Here is a 20,663-nt window from a genome sequence, read left to right as displayed (position 1 = left end):
GCTGAGATGCTTTTCCTCTGCATTTGGTTTCTACCAATAGTAGAGGGACTTTATGCTGTTTGCTTTCTTATTATTTTTATGATATTGTCTTATTTCTTATAAAATTACTTATCTTATTTACTCTCAAAAGTATATATTTTAAACTATCTAATAAGATCTTTATTTAGTGTCACTTATTTTACAAAGGTTAGGTGCTTATTTTAGTGATGATTTGTCATTAAAATTATGTCAAAATGTCTTAAAATGTTGTTGAAACTGTAAACAAACTCATAACACACACAGAGCTAATTATGGATGCCATCTGTTTATTTTTACAAAGCTTTTTTTTAAGATCCATGGCATTGTCTGCTTATGATAAGCTCCAAGATTATTATAATGACTAAGTCCTGTCCTTCAATTAGTGTAGTTGAAGATGGGAAGACAATTCGTTTGTTCACTGACCTTTTCCTGTGTCAGAGTATATGAAATATGACATGTCATGGTAAAGAAACTCTTGGGAAGTGCATTTGCAATATACTTAATTTTATGAGGGAAAAAAATGGTATCAAAGGAGCAGATGTGACCAAAGTTTTACTTACATGTATAAAACTTATTCAAGGTTTTAGATGAAAGTGAGATAATCTGTCCTTTTCCAATGCCGTAAGTAGCTTGGCTTTACATCAAATTTAGGGACTTGTCAGTGATCGATCAAGCTGCTCATGAGACATTTCCTGCTCGTGTACCTCTGTGTCAGTCCATGTTTTTGTGTACGCATACTCCATGTGTTGGTGGGAAAGGCTGGTACTCCCAGGACACGTCCGTCGAAGTAGTTATCAGCACTTTGCTGAGAGAGCAGTGATTCCACAGGCTCAGTTTTGCCATTGTGCATGCTAAGCACTACCCACGTCAGTCTGGAGGGAAAGCAACCTGCAGGATCCATCTGCTCCTTTCTGCTACACTGCATTGATGCGAGATTACGCTAATCTGGCTGCTTGTCAGGACAGGTTAGTGAAAGCATGCAAGTGGGTGAGACTTAGGGAGGACTAGCGCTTTGGAGAATCAGAAACTGCCCCTATACATGCCATGTTAAGTGTAGCAGAATAGGTTGATTATCAGCCACATTGAGGATGGCAGCAAAACAAATGTGTGTTTTCAGTTAAGAATGAGTTTCAGGATGAAAATCATTAAACACTTCTGGACCGCAAGTAAATCAAAACTGGGGAAAGTAGTACAGATAAGTTTATAAACACTTTTTAGGCATTCATTTTTCTTGTGATTTGTGTGCTGTTTTGTGTTTAGTCTTTCTTTTCTGAGCTAGAGGGTGTTTTAGTCCGATACAACTAAATATTAAATTAACTTCATTTTACCCAGAAACTTCGGAATTTGTGTGTGTGTTTACTTCTGTTTAATTACCTTTTTGAACACCTACTGACTGGCAGATCTTGGCCTTGCAGGTTGAACATCCTGTCACAGAATGCATTACTGGCCTGGACCTAGTCCAAGAAATGATCCGTGTTGCTAAGGGTTACCCTCTCAGGCACAAACAAGCTGATATTCCCATCAACGGCTGGGCAGTTGAATGTCGGGTTTATGCAGAGGTAAAATGAATGATGTTGCAAGGAAGGATGATGTTTGTGTTGGGAGTCATGGGGTCCTGGTATAGTTAAACAACCAGCTAAAGTTAGGGTTTTACTACCTGTGTCAAGTATTTGATTGTATAATCCATCATTAAACCAGAAAATAATGAGATAATTTTGACATAATTTGAAATGGTTTTAAATAATTGAGTGTAATTAATTCTCATCTATATCAGGATGGGGAAACAGCCACCAATCCGTTAAGAGATGACAAAAAATTAGATAATGTGTTTGAGCTTGAATGGACCATGGTCTTTGCTTTGTTTGCTTTTTGTTTGTGTGTTTTCAAACCACATTAGCAAGAAATGGCATCACTTACTTCTTGATTATATGTTAGCTATTGATTCGATATTTGCTTATATTCCTTTTCAACAGTTTTTTTTTCTGATAATTTTATCCTTTATGATAACATGAAAGTAAAATGTAAAATTCAAATGATGAAGCTTTGGATAAAATATGTTCTCTTAATTAATAATTTTAATTACAGATAAAACTTTCAGTTCAATACTTTTATAACTATCAGAACTAGATAATATCAACATCTCCAAAAGCTTTTTTCAAATGATTGCAACAAGAATGCAAGACAACATTTGTACCGTCTTTTACTTTAGACATTGAAGATGACTGTCAAAAAAAAAAAAAAAAGCATTTTCTCTAAGAATACTGGAAATTGTTTTGAAATCCTTTTTAAGAACTCTGAAAATATGTTTTGGCATGCTTATTATTGACCTTGCTTTTTATCATCTTTTAAGTGGTATTCTTTTCTTATGACACTGAATTTATTATTTATTCTGATGATCTAAGATATTTGTAAATGGAGTCCACATCTAGTAGCACGTGCAAAGTTTCTTTTCAGGTCTTTATTTGAAGAACCTAAATTGTCAAGTTTTACCATATGTGAGCTGTTTTGAGAAGTAAGAAAAACAAATATCGTTATACACCACATTTGTTGTTCTGAACTTGAGTCTGTTTTGATGTAGAGCCTAGGTTATTTTATTTTTGCCCAAGGCATTCTAAGAAGTTTTATAAAAAGTTGGAATTTTACCAATTTCAATAAAGTACAAGCAAGGTCAGGCTAAATTCTGCTTATAATTCTGCTTAGATTTTAAGTACTCTTCTAAGTTGTCCAGAGAGAAAGACAATAATATTCTGAAATGTGTGATTTGGTAAATACTGAACGTGGAAAATAGACTTATCAGTTCTTCTTCATTGTATAAATATTTAACCTTCCTTGCACTGATTTATATTTCAAAGACTGTGCTTCCTTTCCTTTGAACTTTCAGGACCCCTACAAGTCTTTTGGTTTACCGTCTATTGGGAGGTTGTCTCAGTACCAAGAACCAATACATCTACCTGGAGTAAGTCATTAAGCTGTAATACCAACTGAGGGGTTAAAAGTCTTGATTTATGTCATACTTTTATGTTAAAGCATGTCAACACCAAAGGGTGTGAATTGCAGGACAGATGAAATTCATGGGGAAATCATAGTTTTTGTATTTAAATTAAAAAAAATACTTGATGATGTTCATGAACATCAGATTTCTCTTGACAGGGGAATTCCATAGACGTCTGCTAAATATGAATGATAGTTTACTGTGTCCCCAATTCTTTGAAAAATCGTAATGAAAAAGATCATGGAATCAAAAAATGGGAAATGACTTTTTGTGTTACAATTTAATCTTTTCAATAAATCAAATCTAGCTCCTCCATATATTCAGATGTCAAGAAATTCAAGCACAAAATGAGCTTATTAATTGAAATGGATTAAGGAAAACAAAGTGTGCCTTACTGTTTTGTGTCATGGACTCTTAAGTGCGTGTTGTTTACATCAGTTAAAGAAAAGATCGTTTCCCTCTATACCCCTTAGTTCTTCCATTTTTAGCATCTGTTCTGTAAATAGTTTTGGTTGCATAAAAAGAACAAGGACATACCCTTTCTCTTAATCAAGGTAATAAGTGCACATATACATGACATGATGTTAGCTATGGATGACAAGGCTGTACCATCTGTGAATATGATTATTCTGTTTGATCACTAGCACGAAGATGGTGAAAGATTACAGGAAGAATTCTAAATTTGAAGATGTTATTGGATATATGATTTATTTCACTTTTTAAATTGTTTTTGCCCATGTGCTTTCTAAAGGGACTTGACCCTTTCTAGGCTTGGAGACTCCATGCTGTGTTCAAAGCCTGAAGGCAGAAAAAAAATTGTAAAGATTTAACAGGCATTATGTGACGTTAAGTAGCAGATGAGAAAACAAGTATCTTAGGGACATATCTAAACACTTTTTTAATCAAACAGAGAAAGTATTAAATAAGAATCCATAATGATTACTCTAGTTGTTAGAAGTTTTCACCATGTTGTAATAGCTAACAGGATGTCAAACATTTTGCCCTCGCAAGTTTTTGCAATTTGCAATTTTCAAACGTGAGACCTGTTGAAAGTACAAGTGATAATGGACAAACTGTACCCCCTACAGTCTTTGTCCCACCAAATCTTTCTTCAATTAATGCTGCAGCAGGAGTTTTATGTAATAACATTTGCAGTTGTGAGCCATCCATAGAAAGAAAAAACAATTAAAATGCCTTAAATGTTCTGCTTACTGCTGTTATTTGCTTGTGCGAATGTTGCATGTCAGCTAAATGGACCAAGGAATAGATAGAGTGATTGGGTGCAGGAGAGTGCACACTAAGCTTTGTCTATCATTATTGCTGGGAGCAATCAAATTGATGTCAGCAGGACAGTAGATGCGTTGACAGCTGTAATTATGTATCTCCATGGTGATCACTTTTGGCCTGTCATGGAGGCCCACAAGTCCCCTCCCTTGGAAGCATTTAATCAGATTGGGCTGTCACTTGTCAGGTAGACATGGCGGGTTGGGAGTTGTGCTTAGGGGGAGAGGTGAATTGAGAATGAAGGGTGGGAGACGTCTGGTAGTTTCACAGGGTCCACTGTGGTACTGGAAAAAGAAATTCTAATTATGCCAGAGATTTCTGAGCAATGGTTTGAGAATCTCATACAGAGGTGCTTGTGGTTGTTATTGTTTTCCTTTCTTGCCTTATTACAACTAGATCAGTCAGTTAGACTTAGGAAACCACTTCTGGCTCTGACCTTTTTTGGTCACAAGAATACATAATTAAGAGTTGACTTATGGTTTGTACTTCTTACATGCTTCCTTAAGCCTGAAATTTATTTGTATGGCACAGAAGAAATTTATTTCTGTGGTGAGAAGATCACCATATCTTGTAAACTTTCTATTTCTAGACTGGCGTTTCATTCTGCTCAGAAATTAGGTCCCAATGCCTTTCGACTTTATTCTTAAAGCTTTTAGTATCAATTTGTACAGCCTTTGTTATCATGGAGGGATGGAGACTTGATTTGACTTTTAATTGGTTGTTAGAAATAAAAGTACAGTTGATTATTATTTAGAAAAAACTGTACAAACCATACATTATAAAAAAGAGCTTTTATGCTTTACTATAATTTTAAATTTGAGTTATAGATTTGCTTATACAAAGATGTGTGTTGATTATATGTAATACAACTTGACTTTACCTTAGTATTTTTAAATTAAAATAACATAACTTCTGTGGTCCCAATTTTGATAAATAACAAAGACAGTTATTTATGAGAGCTGTAAATAACTTTGAAGATGATACTATTTAAAGTAACTAAAATTTTACATTATGAATTATAGGAGAATGTAATACATATTCTTTTTTTGGGGAGAATTTTTTTTGCTATAGGGCACATGCGCTCACCAGACAGAGAGAGACAGAGAGACAGAAAGCGAGAAATCACCCCCCAGGGGGGATGGCCACACTGCAATCCCTTCTCCTCCATTCTCCTCTCAGGATCTTGGGCAGGCACGCACACGCGCCCGGCGTGAGTTTTAAGCCACCGGGTCTGGGACGCGAAACATGATCGACTACATGGGAGTCCAGCGACATAGCCATTATGCTAACTGCTGGTCCCATAAGAAATATTCTTTATCGTCCATGTTATTTTACCATTGAGTTGTGCATGAAAGTTCCTTACCAGCTTTGTGGCCGTTTATGTAGCAAATGATGATACATTTAAAGTCCAAAGTTTTAGAGCTTGTACCAAACTCACGTTCTAAGCACAGCTTTCACGAGTTTGCTATGGTTTTAAATATGCCATGGTGGTATAACTAGCTCTTTACCTTTTTGGTAGTGAAATTCAGAAAATGGAGGTTCACAGGTATCTTTGCTGTTACGTAACCTGATTGCCAGTTGCCATTTTTGGGGCATTTAAATGTGGGGAGAAGGTAGATTGAGATTTTATTGCTTTCAAAGCTACTCCGTTAATATTCTTTACCAGTTTTTATCAGTACTTTGAATTTTATAGAACTTCTGTTTATGTCCTGAAACAGTTTTCAGAAAATAGAAAGCCAAGTGTATTTTGTAAATGTACTGAATGACTTTCATTTAAAATTAGGATTTCCAATGATGAATAGGAATGCAAATACAGATCTTTATATTTTTGTTTGCATTTGCAAGTACAGAAATAGAAGCCCTCCAGGTCTGTTATAATATTACCTTCAAAACCTTACAAAGTGAATAATCGTACTGTGATTTTTTTTTTTTGAGATAAGCCATGAAACGATGGCTTATCATTTGATGTCACTGTGTAATAAAGCCATCATCATACCCTCATGTGGATAACCTAGACAAGAGGTTCTACATGCGGTCCCTTGATAATTGCCTAAATTAAAATATTAAAGGCCTAACAGCCGCTGCGTTGACCTTTTTCTGCCTTGCTGCAGACAGATGAGCTGCTGTTTATTAGGACGCCTTCTTCCCACAGGTGAAGAGCTAAGTGAGCGTCCGCTCTTCTCTTCCCACCCCTTTACCATGTTGGGCATCAAAGCCCTGCTGTTCTAGCAGCTTCGATTAAATTCCTCTAGCCTCAAGACCCCTAGGATACGCCTGACAGTCTTGAGTATTTTGATTAGCTTTTAAATACTTCAGATTCCAAGACTTTGTCATAATAATTTAATAAATATTCTGACCTCAACCACTGCTCATTTTCAAAGTTTTACATGGCTAACCTCCGTGCCTTACTGCTGGTATCAAACTGGGAGATGAAAACAAGAATCAGCGCTGTACTAGCTAACTTCTTGGCTGGTTAACAGCAATCAAGCTCTTCAAAAGAATATTTTGAACTTGTGCTATTTTTTTCCCCCCATGAAAATCTCAAAATCAGAACTCTAATTGGGGCTGTGTCCTTACAAAGCAAAGCTATGGGAAAAGCTGTGTAAACATTAAAGCCTCAGGGGACTAACAGTAACAGAAAAATAGTGTTTTACAGTTGAGAGGGTGAGGCAAAAAAGGAAAGTGTGACAGACATGAAAGGCCCAGGCCCTGCGTTCCTATGGAGCCGAGGAGCAGGCTGGACTGGGGGCCTCTGGAAGGTCCAGTGGGGAGTGGATTAGACGGGGCGCCTTCCCTGCTCTACTTCAGGTGGGACACTCATCAGATGGCTGCAGGGGAAACCCGGCGTGGGGATGCTTAAAGCCTGGCTGTTTCTTAGTTCCTTCAGTGGGAGATATACTGCATATTAACAGACCAAAGATTCTTTGTATTTTTAGATGATTTTTCTATTTTTCAGAAGCTAAAATGTTATTTGAAGTTGAAATTCTCTGTTCATTTTCTCTATGTAAATTAAATTTATGATTAAATTTGTGATTAAAAATATTTTAAAAATGTATATATGTGTGTATACACACACACACACACACACACACACACATATATATATATATACACATATATATGTATATATACACACACACACACAAATATATACACACATACACATACACATACACATACAATATGAGTTACTTTTCTTTTTTCTTCTTTTCAGGTCCGGGTTGACAGTGGCATCCAGCCAGGAAGTGATATTAGTATTTATTATGATCCTATGATTTCAAAAGTTAGTTTGATTTCTTGGTGGATTCTTTTTATTTTCTTCTGGGGGAAAAAGAGAGAAAAGCATGTAACTAATTATAAAGTCTGAAATGGGGTCTTTACCTCAGTCATGTGCTATAATTAAACAAGTGACTGCACTGCTGTGAAAGGGGAAGCAGAGCAGATTTTGTAGTACTTGCCCCTCTCCAGTCTCATCAGACCACCCCCAGCACCACGGGTGTGCACGTGTGCATGCATGTGCCCGCACACACACCGACCAGCACCTATCAGTGGTGCCAGCACAATTCATTGGAAGGAGAAAGGATTCAGTTTTTTTTTTTTTTTTTTTTTTAAGATTGTTCTTGAAAATTGCTTGAAATGGAAGTATGAATGACTGGTGATAGCAAAACGTTAGGCAGTGTTGGTAGGCAGTATTTATTAGAAATCTCTTGACTTTGTCTCTTTAGTTTTTACAAATTACTAATTGCTTAAATAGATTTGGCATAATTAAAGTTTATGTCAGAGTGTAGATTTTTTTGTCCACTTTCTTTTCAAAGTTTGACTTTTCAGAATAAATGAACAATTCTACTTAAATTTTTAATCTTTAAAATCTTAAAAAATAGGTAATAGTAATGGTAATTACTACTTTAGTAATAGTAGTGGTAATTAATTTTAATGGTAATTGAAACTCCAATTTTATTTAGAAAATCCAGTGTTCTTTGAAATGTTAGATCTGGATTGAGGAATGATTTTTATTTCTTAAAATGATTTTTTTTCCCAAATGTACTTTTTTTTTTTTATATAGTTGTAGTTACATAAACAAACCATTTTTTACTTTCTTTTTTCACGTTTTATACTATTGTCAAAATAAGCTTTAGGTCTTTTGTTTATTAGAGAAACATTAATGTAAAAATTTAAAAACATAAAAATGTAGATTGATTTTTTTTTAGATAGATATGATTCCATTCTAAATGAATACATTTCCATTCAGAGAAATGGCCTGCAAATTAATTTTCCATCTGACTTGATTGTGAAAAACTAGTAAAATACACTAAGATAATGTAATCTATAGATTATAGATTGAGTAAAATAACCACTCAAAAAATCTTTAATGAGTAATTAAGATCCTATTTTATTGCTAAGTTATTTAAGATATGAGGAAACTTCAAAAAAGGTTGTGGAAAATGGAATGAAAGTACAAATTCATTTTGGTGCAAAAAATTTTTAAACCATGCATTTTTTTTTTTAAATATGCCTTTTGTCTTCCATTAACTTTTTGAAGACCCCTTATATATTGACACAAGGTCATAGAGAACAGGTAAGATACAGAACATCTGAGACCATTCTGCTTTTCTAAAACAAGTACTCTTGCTTTGCACCGTGATGTGTAAAATACTACGAATGACTCTTCAGGTAGTATTTTTTTTCTTTAACCTTTTATATTTAAAAGTTTATTCTGTCAGTTATCAAAATGTTAGTTATTCAGGGTACCAAACTTCAAATCACAGAAAAATAAGAAAGAAATAAAATCTTACTCTATTTTTAACACAATTGCAGATGTTCAGAGCCTCTCCCAAATGTGCACATTTTTTATATATCTTTAAAATGCTTTTCTATGCTTGTTTTTAAAAATATTTTGTTTTTCCCAAATAGCTCTTTTTTTTTTTTTTTTTTGGAGAGGTTTTTGCTATAGGGTGTGTGTACTCACCAGAAAGACAGAGAGGCAAAAAGCGAGAAATCACCCCCCAGGGGGATGGCCACGCCACAATCCCTTCTCCTCCATTCTCCTCTTGGGATCTTGGGCACACGTGTACACGTGCCCGGCATGAGTTTAAGCCACCTGATCTGGGACTCGAACCGCGGTCGACTACATGGGAGTCCAGCAACTTAGCCATTGTGCTAACTGCTGGTCTCTTTCCGAAATAACTCTTTACTATGATAATGAAAGTAGGCAAATAAGTCCAAAGTAGCTTGATTCTAATATTTACTTAAAATCTTAACTGACACATATTTTATATCAACAACAACTGTGAAATTCCAGAGCTATTTTGGGAAATCTATTATGATATATTTTAACTTTTACTAGAGTGAATTGTTTTACATATAGTTAGATATAAATATATATTAATTTTTTTTATTTTGTTTGAATTTAGCTAATCACATATGGCTCCAATAGAACTGAAGCACTAAAGAGAATGGAAGATGCACTGGACAATTATGTAATTCGAGGTAAAAACAAACATTGTCGTCCTGTTAGTATATGTAGTGTCCAGTTGTAGAAAACAGCTTGAAGGTTTACTAATTAGAGAATTCCATGGAATATTTGCTTACTATATATTTAAATAAAAAACAAAAGCCTGAATTAATTAGACTGATATACTAGGGACAGGTGTGTCGTTTTCTTGAGCGGTTCTGTATGTATGTACTCTTACATCGTCTAATTGAACTTCATATGCGTATTTAGTATTTCGTAGATAAGTATTGTATGTAAAATGAGAGAATTCAGAGTAAAGATTAGCCAGTGTCATCTGGTAGCAATTTTGCTCCATTATGGTCGATGGGTTTTTGTTTTTAAAGTAGGAAATTTGAAAATGTAGAGAGATAGAAAGCACAGGAACCTACATTTGACTCATTTGGGACAAGAGGAAATAGCTTTTGCTTCTATGATTAGAACCAGTTCTAGACGTTTTCTAGGAATGCTGTTTTGTTACTTCATGTACAGGTATAACAGTTCTAATGCCCAGTGAAATGTGATCCCACAAGCCACTAGAGTTGATAGTAATAACTGAATGAGGAGCAGCCATTCCATTGAAATAATTAAAGCAAAGTTGTACTTACCTTCCTTGAAGAGTAAATCGCATTCTACATTTTATCAACAGCTTTCCATTAGCAGTGAAAAGATTACTTTCGCCCAACATAAATTACCACCTAATGAACTTTAATATCAACTGAAAGTGTGAAATGGGAGTTCATTTGAATAGATAGTGTGGGTCTAGAACAGACCGTAGGACCACCTGGCTACTCTCTGGCTTGGCTCTGTTTCCCTGGCTCCCTCCCAGTGCTGCTGGGAGGCTGGATCAGAGGCTGAAGGGGCAGGACCGTGGGCTAACTGCACAGCCCTTCCCCAGGCCCACAAGACCAAATAGAGCTATTATGCAAATTTAGAAAGGCTTCCTCTTGTAGGGACACAACGTTTGGTCCTTGCAAGTGGACTGGAGCTTTGTGTGAGGCAGAAAAGAAGTGCAGTGTTCTCAGGGCATATCGCGCTCCAAGACAGGAAGTGCAGCTTAGCAATGGACGATGGCAAGTCCCCGCTTTGTACCACTGTACGTGTATGTCCGCGGCCCAGGGCAAGTTAGCGATCCTGCTGTCACGGTCTACCTTTCCTTGCTCACATCCATCTGTTGACAAGTCACGCCACCCACACTTTCCCAACTTTTCTCTTGTTAGATCAGGAGGAATTTTGTCTCTCCCCTATCTTGTGCCGTCACCTTCTTTTCTTCCCATTTGTTAACTAACAAGTGACAGTGGTGCTCATGTGCTCGTGAGTCATCCCTATTAACCAGAGGAAAAATAAGCTTTCAAGGGAACTTAGACCTAATTTTAGAAACATTCCTAGCATCAATTTCAGAGCATCTAAAAATTTGAAAAATCCCCTTCACATTCCCTCTAGCTCATTTTCTGTTTCCTTTTTAGCTCTGATTATGGGACTTAAATACCAATTAGGCTTGTCATTATTCTCCTAACTTATATGTATGATACCTAAGGCTGTTATTTCATTGGGCCAATAGATTTTTCCAGGTTTAGCCTGAAGTTCAAATCACGGTGATAGAGTAGAAAGAAACCGTTCAGCCCTGGGGTCATATCCTGTCCTAACACCATCTGTTAACTACATGGTTTTCCTCAAATTACTTTGCCTCTCTGAATCTCATAGTCCCCTTTTTAAAAATGAAGTGGTAGACTTTGCCTTATATGTTCGTGGGAGGGGCCAGAAGGTGGCATGGAGGTTGAGGCGCTGGGCTCCCACCTGACCGACACTCTTCGAGTCCTAGGCCCGGGGGCTTGAAAATTATGCAACATGCGTGTGTGAGTGTGTGTACCCCAAACCCCAAGGAGAGTGGAGGGGAGGGATTGCGGTATGGCCTTCTCCCCTAGGGGTGATTTCTCACTCCCCCCCACCCCCCTTGAGCATATGAGCCCTATAGCCAGAACAAAACTAACTAAATTAAAAAAAAACAGTGAGAATGAAATGAAATCGAGTATATGAAGGGCTTGGCACTGTACTGGCTCATGTTGTTCAGTAACTTTAGGTCCCATCTTCTTTTTCCTCTGTCATCGAAATTGCAGAAGCGCATCTTTACACGTCGTATGTCATAAAGCCTGTCATAATCACTCTACTGTGAATGTATTAAACTGTATACGCAGTACCAGCGGCCATTTTAGGTCACTCCTAACTTTCCATGCTGGGGCTGTGAGCTTTCGCTGTACCCCGTTCCCACACTGCTCCGCAGTGTTTACCGTCACTGTAACTACAGCAGCGATTGTTGCTGAGTGCTGGATTATCCTGTAAGAATATCGGTATGTGAGGGCACCGATGCTATTTTGTTGTTTACTTTTATATTACTGGTGTCTGTCACATGGTGGGTGATTCATAAACACTTATTAAATGAATGAATGAGTGAGTAATTTTTATCCCTGGTTTCAAGGTATTTCTAGTATACAGTTGGCCTACCAACTCTGTGATTTCACACACGTGGGTTCAACTGATTGCAAATCAAAAATAACAGGTTGACAATAAAAATGTTACAAGTAAGAAGTATAGTGTGACAACTGTTTACAAAGCATCTACATTGCATTAGATAGTCTAAGTGGCCCCCAGATGATTGGACGTGTAGGAGAATGCCTGTAGGTCATGTGCAAATGCTACGCTGTTTTCCGTGAGGGACTCGAGTGTCTGTAGATTTTGTTGTCTCTGGAGTCCTGGAACCAATTCCCAGTGGGTACTGAGGCACTACTTTACTTGTCATGAAAACCTATAAACAGCTAAGTATAATATATTAACTTACTAGGTAACTTAAGCGCCGTGGTAAAGAAGTATAGTGAGAATTCAAGGAAGAAGGCAGCATATCTTTCTCTGCTCAGCTCTTCCTTTTGGTCTTTCGAAAATAATATGAGCACAGCTTAGGACTCAGAGGTGACTGCTGAGAGAACCTCATTTTGTGTAGCCATCAAATGACTCCCCAGATGGGCAGCATTTTAAACAAGACTGGTAACTTCTGCTGTCGGTGAACTAAAGCAAGTGGATGCACTCTGGTGTCTTTGGAGCGTGACTTGCTGTATGTAGTCTTTTGGAAAGATAATCTGGCAGTAGATGTTAGTTAACCCAGATGCTCAGTCTTTCCTATAGAGGTAAAAGGTTGAATTTAAGATGTTCACAAGGACATTTTCAAAAACATTATTTGTAGTGGCCAAAATGCGTACCAAACACAGTGTCTACTAAATGAACAGGTGAGTAAATTACAGTGCGTTCTTAAATAACGTATTAAGCAACTTTGACTTGAAGGCAGTCTATATGTAGTGTTAAAGAGGAAAAGCAGCTTTCAGAGTGATGTGTAGTACATTATCCTATTAAATACTTTCTCATCCTAAAATATTTCAAGTTATGTTTAGATGACCACAGAGAAAGGTATGGATGTACACACATCAGAACGAAATCTTTTTAGCTCAAATGTCTATCAAAGAGAGGTTTTCCACTGAAAATTTCACTTTAGGGGTATAAAAAAATTTTTTTTTAATGCCAGAGGATATGCGTGCCTGTGTGTGCATGAACAAAAGAGAGAGAAAGAGAGAGTGAGAGTAGGTGCACAGAGGGGGCCTGGACATGCCGTAGTCCGCTTGCTTGCTTGCTTTCTTTCTTTCTTTCTTTCTTTCTTTCTTTCTTTCTTTCTTTCTTTCTTTGAGAGTTTTTTTGCTATAGGGTGCGTATGCTTGCCAGAAAGACAGAGAGAGACAGAGACTCAGAAAGCGAGAAATCACCCCCCAGGGGGGATGGCCATGCCACAGTCCCTTCTTCTCCATTCTCCTCTTGGGATCTTGGGCACGCACATGCGCTCGGTGTGAGTTTAAGCCACCGGGTCCGGGTCTCGAGCCGCGGTCAACTACATGGGAGTCCAGCGACATAGCCATTTCATCAACTGCTGCTCCCATGCTGCAGTCCTTTTCCTCCAGTTCTTCATCCTGAAAGATGGGCATGAGTACACATGCAGCACATGTTCTTCAGGTTGACATAACCGGAATTCACACCCTGGTTGGCCATGTGGAATTGGCCTCTGATGAGCAGCTTTTAACTGCTGTACTATCAGGTGGCCTTATTGTAGGCATTTTCACACCTAGAGGAAAGTTGAGTAAGTAATTTGGAGCATACCCATGCAATTTTCACTTAGTCAATGGCATTTTGGCTTGTTTTTGATATTTGACTTTCTCCATCTCTCCCTTTGTCATTTCCTTCTTCTTTCCCATCCTGCTTCTTTTCTTCCTCCTCTTCCATTCTCCTTTTTTTTTTTTTTTCCTGATTCATTTGTAAGAAAGTTCCAACCATCATAACACATTACTTTTAAGTACTTCACTGTGTGTCTTGATGGTAAGATACTATTAAAGTTACGTTCCTACAGGAATTATTCCATTATCATACCACACCAGCAAAACAATTTAATAATACCATCTAATGTATTGCCAATACTTAAGTCTCTCTACGTCTCCTCTTTACTAAAGTGTCTTTTTTCCCTCTTTTAAATTCCCATACATATTCCAAAGTTTACACAATATCTTTGTTTATACCTCTTTATTATCTTGTCCTCTTTAATATTTCATTTCATGAAGTTTTAGAGGAGTTCAATAAAGCTGATTTCTAGATTGGAAGTGTCAGGGTTGGTCTAGTGAAGGCACTTGGGAAGCGAGCTCAGAAGGATGGGGGCTGTATTCTTTGAGTTGGTGATTTGGAATACGGTGTAGTCACTGGTGAGAAGATTTCAAAGCATGGCTATAGGACCAGGTGGCTAAAGTAGAAGACTAGATTATTTGAGGTGAGGTTCAAAGGACTGAAAGGTAAGAATCTTGTCTGGGCCATTTACCCAGCAAACTGAGTTAGGATCAGAAGAAAGATTGTGACTGAGTTAACAATTTCCTAATGAATATTGGATTGTGACAAAAATAGTAATAAATGCCAAGTGGGCCAGCAGGTGTTGTGGTGAAGGCATTGGACTCCCACACAGCCGACAGTGGTTTGAGCCTCGGGTTGGTGACTTTAAAATCACTCTGGGAACATGTATATGTGTGCTCAAAACCCTGAGAGGAGAATAGAGGAGAAGGGATTGCGGCCATCACCCCGGGGAGTGATTTCTCACTTCCCCTGCCTGTCTCCAGTGAGCTCATGTACCCTATGGCAAAAACCTAAAAATAAATAAAGAAGTAAATGAAAGACGAAGAAGAGGAGGTGCTAATGCTCTGGCAGTGGCAGCAGATTGCAAGGAGGTGAACGAGGGCACTTCTGACAGTTCACAGGGCCAGCCCACTAGCCTAGTATAGCAGTTAAGGGAACTGTGGCCAACCGAGGTTCAAATCCTGACCCCAGAGGTTTTGAAAACACACTGGTCACTGGTGCATGTGCCCAAATCTGACAGACTGGAGAAATAGAGAAGAAGGGATTGTGGCATGATTGTGCCCCATCAAAGGGGTGCTTTCTCTACCCCATCTCTCTAGGGTGACTGCATGTGCTCTCTGACAACGTAAACAAACAAAAACTTCACGGAAAACCAGAATTAAATTATGATCTCATGTTGGTGCTAAAATAAAATAAATAAAATAGAATAAATAAAAAGCCAAGTAAGATCTTTTCATAATATATACTTTCCACAAACTTTTTGAGGACTTCCTCATAAGGATTGCTGGAGAAGTGCGTTCCTTAAGAGCACTGAAGTTTTTAGGTAAGACAAGAAGGAAGTAGGACTATCCCATGAAGATACCAGGCATGAGGGAAGCCTGTCTGATCATAGAGCAGCAGTCTCAGAAGATGGAGTGGAATGGCTTCGAAGGGAGGGAAGTGGTATTTAGGGAGGGTGGTGATACCTTGCTTAACTGAGGTTTTCAGGATAAAGAATGATCAGAGAAGCTTGTATTTTTAGTGATACATACAGAGTCCTTGAAGTATCTCATGGGAGGGTGAGCTACAGGGCTTATCAAATGTCTTAAAGACATTCTGAGGTGGGACCAGCAGTTAGCGTAATGGCTATGTCACTGGACTGCCATGTAGTCAACCGCAGTTCGTGTCCCGGACCCAGTGGCTTAAAAAAAACTCATGCCGGGCGCGTGTGCGTGCGTGCCCAAGATCCCAAGAGGAGAACAGAGGAGAAGGGATTGCGGCATGGCCATCCCCCCTGGGGAGTGATTTCTTGCTTTCTGTCTCTCTGTCTTTCTCTGTCTGTATGGCGAGCACATGTGCCCTATAGCGAAAAAAAAAATATATAACCTCTCAAAAAAAATTGTAAAGACATTCTGAAGGAGCTAACTCTAGATTTCTTCTAAATGACTTTTGATTCTATTTATTTTTCTTTGGCCCTGCTATGCCAATGTCACTGCCCATCTGTTTTGTGATCTAGTGGGGGCTCTAGCCAATAAATAAAAGTAGCATTTCTTCAGTTGAGATTATCAAGTATCTCCAGACATTGCCCTGTGTCCCCTGCAGGCAGATGGCCCTTGATGGAGACCACTGCCCTGCTGAGTGGTCATACAAGCATTGACCTCCATAGCTTGAACACAAGTACCCAGGTCTACTTTTTTCAATATCATTCTCTCACAAATAGGACCAGGGATTCATGTTATTAATAAATTGACTCATTGAAGGAAGAGTACAAGATAATCCTGAAACAAGTTGTGTTCAAGCAAAAAGCAGTGATCTACTAAAAAAACAAGGTTGAGGAGGGGTAGCTCTCACTGGCCAAATCTGAGAAAATGTTAGTAACAAATAAATAATGCTAGTAATAGAGTATAAGCTATGGACTAGAACAAGAGTTAATATATAAGCAGACAGACCAGATACATGAGGGAGAAGATATAACTCTTCCTTATAATGGGTGTGTGTGTGTGTGTGTGTGTGTGTGTGTGTGTGTATTTTTTAAAAAAGAATTATTTAATTTTATTTGTAATTATCATTATTCTCTTTTAATTTGTATAGGACATGTGTCCTCACCAGAGAGAGAAAGTGAAAGAGCATACTGCCAGGTCCAGCACTTGAACCATGATCCACCATGTGGGTGTCCAGCTCCTTATCCACCACTCCACTAGCTGGCCCCCTTATAGTATATTTTAACTAGTGTAGAAAAACCTTCCACATGGCAGACACCATGCTGTTTAAATAAAAATCATCAGTGGATGCCTACATCAGTGGGTGAACATATGAGAAACAGGTATTTGCATAGTTTCACATCTCCCCCGAGCTGCAGAAGTGAATGCCGCTCCAGTGCAGAAGGCTGGCGACTTACTCAAATGATCCAGATCGCCCTCGCTGGGACGGGCAAGGCAGCATCACGTGCCCCTTGATACAGTGTCTGAGAAGAACATGCTCTTCCTGTGGTAGCCTTGCCAGAAATGTATTACCTACATATAATCATGAGGAAACATTAGACAAAGCAAAGACAGTCTACAAAATAGATGGTGTCTGCTCTTCAAACATGTCGAGGTCAAGAAACACAAAAGTCGAGCCACTTATCTAGATCAAAGGAAACTAAAGACACATGACGACTAACTGCAGGGTGTGATCCTGGATTAGATTGTGGACTAGACAAAAATTGTTTTCCTTTAGTTGTAAGGGTCATAAGTGGGACAGTGGTGAGATTTGAATAAGGCCTGTAGGTTAGATAATGAAAATATCTTTTTCTGATTTTGATCCTTGTACTGAGATGACATAAGAGGCTCACTTTGCTTAGAGGTGGAATGACATTTTGCCTGCAACTTGCCCTGAACTGTTTAAGAATCTTATGTGTGTGCATGTTTACAGACTGAGAAATAAAAGCAGTGAGAAGGCACATACATGTGGCCAGATGTTAACCTTCAGAGACTCTGTGTAAAGAATATACAGTAACTCTCGTATTATTTTTGTAAATTGACTACATTTCTGAAATTATTCCTAAAGAAAATGTTTTAGAAATAGGGAAAGGGAAAACCTCTCTCTCCCCTGCCACACACTCACGTTCAAGGAATAGAAACAGATGCACTTGTAACCTTTATTATTCATCTATCTCATTTTCAGGGGTATATGTCTTAAATTTACTATATTTTAAATGAAGGACAGAAAGTGAAAGAAAATTTACTGTCTTGTTTAGCAGCTACTCATTGTTCAAATATGAATTTCTTTTCTTGAGCTGATTGTGAGCTTTTGTTAAGATAGAGAAGCTTTAAAGCAAAATACGTGATTCAGTTAAAGTTAATTTCTAAGTTCTCATGAAGTAAGCAGTGCCTTTTGGCCTCTGTTTGATCCTGGCAGTGTGCGTCGCTCATGTCTGGGCAGTGTTTTGGAACCAGCAGGTAGTCAGGAGAAGGCTGCTCCTGGGGGCCTACCCTCCGTGGCCTGGTCTCATTCCCCATACAGATGGGACCAAGTGAACTTTGGCAGAGGTCATCTCAACTCCCAATCTAAAACTCCCAGTCATAAGTTTTATGAGTATGTGATTAATACTATCATTGGAGTTATAAACTAGCTCTGAAAGAATACCCCTACTGTCCACTTACTGTTTAAACAAGGAGCTATTCAAACGATATTGTCCTGGGATGTGGAAAGAAAGTGCACTGAATACAAAATGCTAATGTTCAGATATGAAGGTTACCTTCTACTAGTTCAATAATTTTTTCCATCTATCTGATTATTTTTATTTTAAAAGAATTATTTATTTAAAATTTTCCTTTATTATTTTAAATTTTCTATAGGGCATGTACATTCACGATTGACACGTGCATGCACACACGCACACAGAGAGAGAGAGAGAGAGAGAGAGAGAGAGAGAGAGAGAGAGAAAGTGAGAAAGTGAGAAATTGAGAAAGCAATTCGCCAGGTCTGGGACCTGAACCATGGTTGGCCACGTGGGAATCCAGCCCCTTAACCACCACCTGCTGGCCCCTCTATCTGATTTTTTGAGCTTTTAGTTATAAAGTAGTTTTCTGAGTATCCCATGTTGGGTTCAGAATAAATTAATGTAAAGTAGGTTTGAGAAGAGTTGAGGCACTGAGTTATTGGTTGTTTGTCAGTAGTCATCGCTTCCTCATAGTATCTAAGAAAGAAAAAGAGATAATTAGATTTTGCATAGTAATATGTAATATTTTATTTAGGGGCATTAAAGATAAAATTATTTCCTCTTTAATTTTGTTCTTTTTTTTTAAAGGTTTTGTTGTAGGGTGTGCGCACTCACCAGAGAGAGAGAGAGCGAGACAGAGGTGGAGAGAGTGAGACAGAGATAGTGAGAAGAAAGTGAGAAATCTTCCTTCCAGGGGGATGGCCATACCCCAATCTCTTGTCCACTTTATCCTCTCAGGGTTTTGGGCATGCACATATACGCATGGGCATGACCCCCCACGCTTCCGGGTCTGGGACTCAAACCACAATTGGCCACACGGGAGTCTAGCACATTAACTACTGTGCCTGCTGGACCAATTTTATTCTTGAAATATTGTTTAACAAGATAAAAGTCTATATTTTTAATGTTTTTTTCTTTCTTTTTTTGGAGAGGTTTTTGCTGTAGGATGCGCGCTCTCGCCAGCAAGACAGAGATAGAGAGACAGAAAGCTAGAAATCACCCCCCAGGGGGGATGGCCACGCTGCAATCCCTTCTCCTTCATTCTCCTCTTGGGATCTTGGGCATGCACGCACATGCACCTGGCGTGAGTTTTAAGCCACCAGGTCCGGGACACAAACCGTGGTCGACTACATCAGCCTCATTGCCATGTCCTTGCTGTCTCCCTTCTAAACCTCTCTCAGTTCCGGCTGCTTTTCTCCGTCTGTGTCGTCAATGCCCTCGCTGTGGCCCTCAGCCCTGCTTCCAGCATGGCTCCGCAATTGTCAGCTGATTTTGCCCTCTTCACTCTTCCCCTTCGCTAGGCCTGTTATGTGGTAGCAGCTGGAGTGGTTCCTGGGATCCATAAATCTAGTCATACCTCCCCTGCTCAAGTGTTCTATCTGCAGAAGCTTTGCATGGCCAGTGGGACCTTTCTCCTTTGCTCTTTATTCTTTGGCCATGGTGTCCTCTGATTCGTCTTCTCCACAGAGAGAGCCATTTGCTTTTTACAGCAGCGTTTTCAGCATAAGCGCTTCAAGTTCCTTCCTCATGTCCAGCTTCAGCTAGCCTTCCGTGGGTCCTTCTGTGTTTCTCAGTCGGGAACGGCGTTCTGCACAGGGCACCGATGCTTCCCTCCGAGCACCCCAGCTCTCATTTCCCGTGCGTTTACAAGCCTCTTGCAGATGGTAGCCCTTTCCTTCAAAATGCTTTAGTTTGTTTGTAAAACATGATCAAGAATTAATTTTCCATTTATAGCCTGACCTCTTTCAAGGAGTCTTTTAATTTCTTGCCTGCCTAGTTTGTCTTTTTAAGCATCTTGGCATATGGACTTCGACTTTGCTCTTCATTTCTATCTATCCGAATGCCACCTTAAGTAAATGCTACCCGTTTTTAATGATGTATTACTTACACTGCTGTCATCAGAAGTTTCTTACACCTTCTAATAGCTTCCCCCATATGAACTTGTTATTTATAAAAGCCCTTAGAAAATTAGTATGGACCAGCAGAGTGGACTGGGCTAACTGCATTTCTCATGGGTGTGTGCTGTAAAAGTTACTGATTAGACTGTCATCTGGTGTGATAACTTCTTTTTTATTATTTTTTTATTAATTCACTATACACCATCACAACACACAAATGAATTTTCCATCCAAAATACACTGTGCATTGGCTCAATCAAGCACATCAACATACATGTTCTCAGCAAATAATTTTCCAATTCTTACGTCCTGCATACCTTGCCATCCCTGATTCCCCATCCCCCACCCTCTGCTATGTCCCATCCTCCTCCC

At 38.6% G+C, this 20,663-nt stretch overlaps 1 protein-coding gene across 1 annotated transcript in view; it reads left to right on the top strand.

The window, feature by feature from the left end:
* The window catches only part of PCCA (propionyl-CoA carboxylase subunit alpha), a 398,674-nt gene that overhangs the window by 168,710 nt on the left and 209,301 nt on the right, over positions 1–20,663 (top strand). The window contains exons 14-17 of the mRNA XM_006141526.3: positions 1,434–1,577; positions 2,900–2,974; positions 7,509–7,577; positions 9,706–9,781. Coding sequence (XP_006141588.1) covers positions 1,434–1,577; positions 2,900–2,974; positions 7,509–7,577; positions 9,706–9,781 — 364 coding nt within the window. The remainder of the gene's footprint in view (positions 1–1,433; positions 1,578–2,899; positions 2,975–7,508; positions 7,578–9,705; positions 9,782–20,663) is intronic.

The sequence above is a fragment of the Tupaia chinensis genome, unplaced genomic scaffold (assembly GCF_000334495.1).
Source record: "Tupaia chinensis unplaced genomic scaffold, TupChi_1.0 Scaffold000057_1, whole genome shotgun sequence".
In the NCBI taxonomy this organism is placed as follows: domain Eukaryota; kingdom Metazoa; phylum Chordata; class Mammalia; order Scandentia; family Tupaiidae; genus Tupaia; species Tupaia belangeri.
The sequence above is the reverse complement of the archived record's forward strand: the minus strand, read 5'-3'. Positions and strand labels throughout refer to the sequence as shown.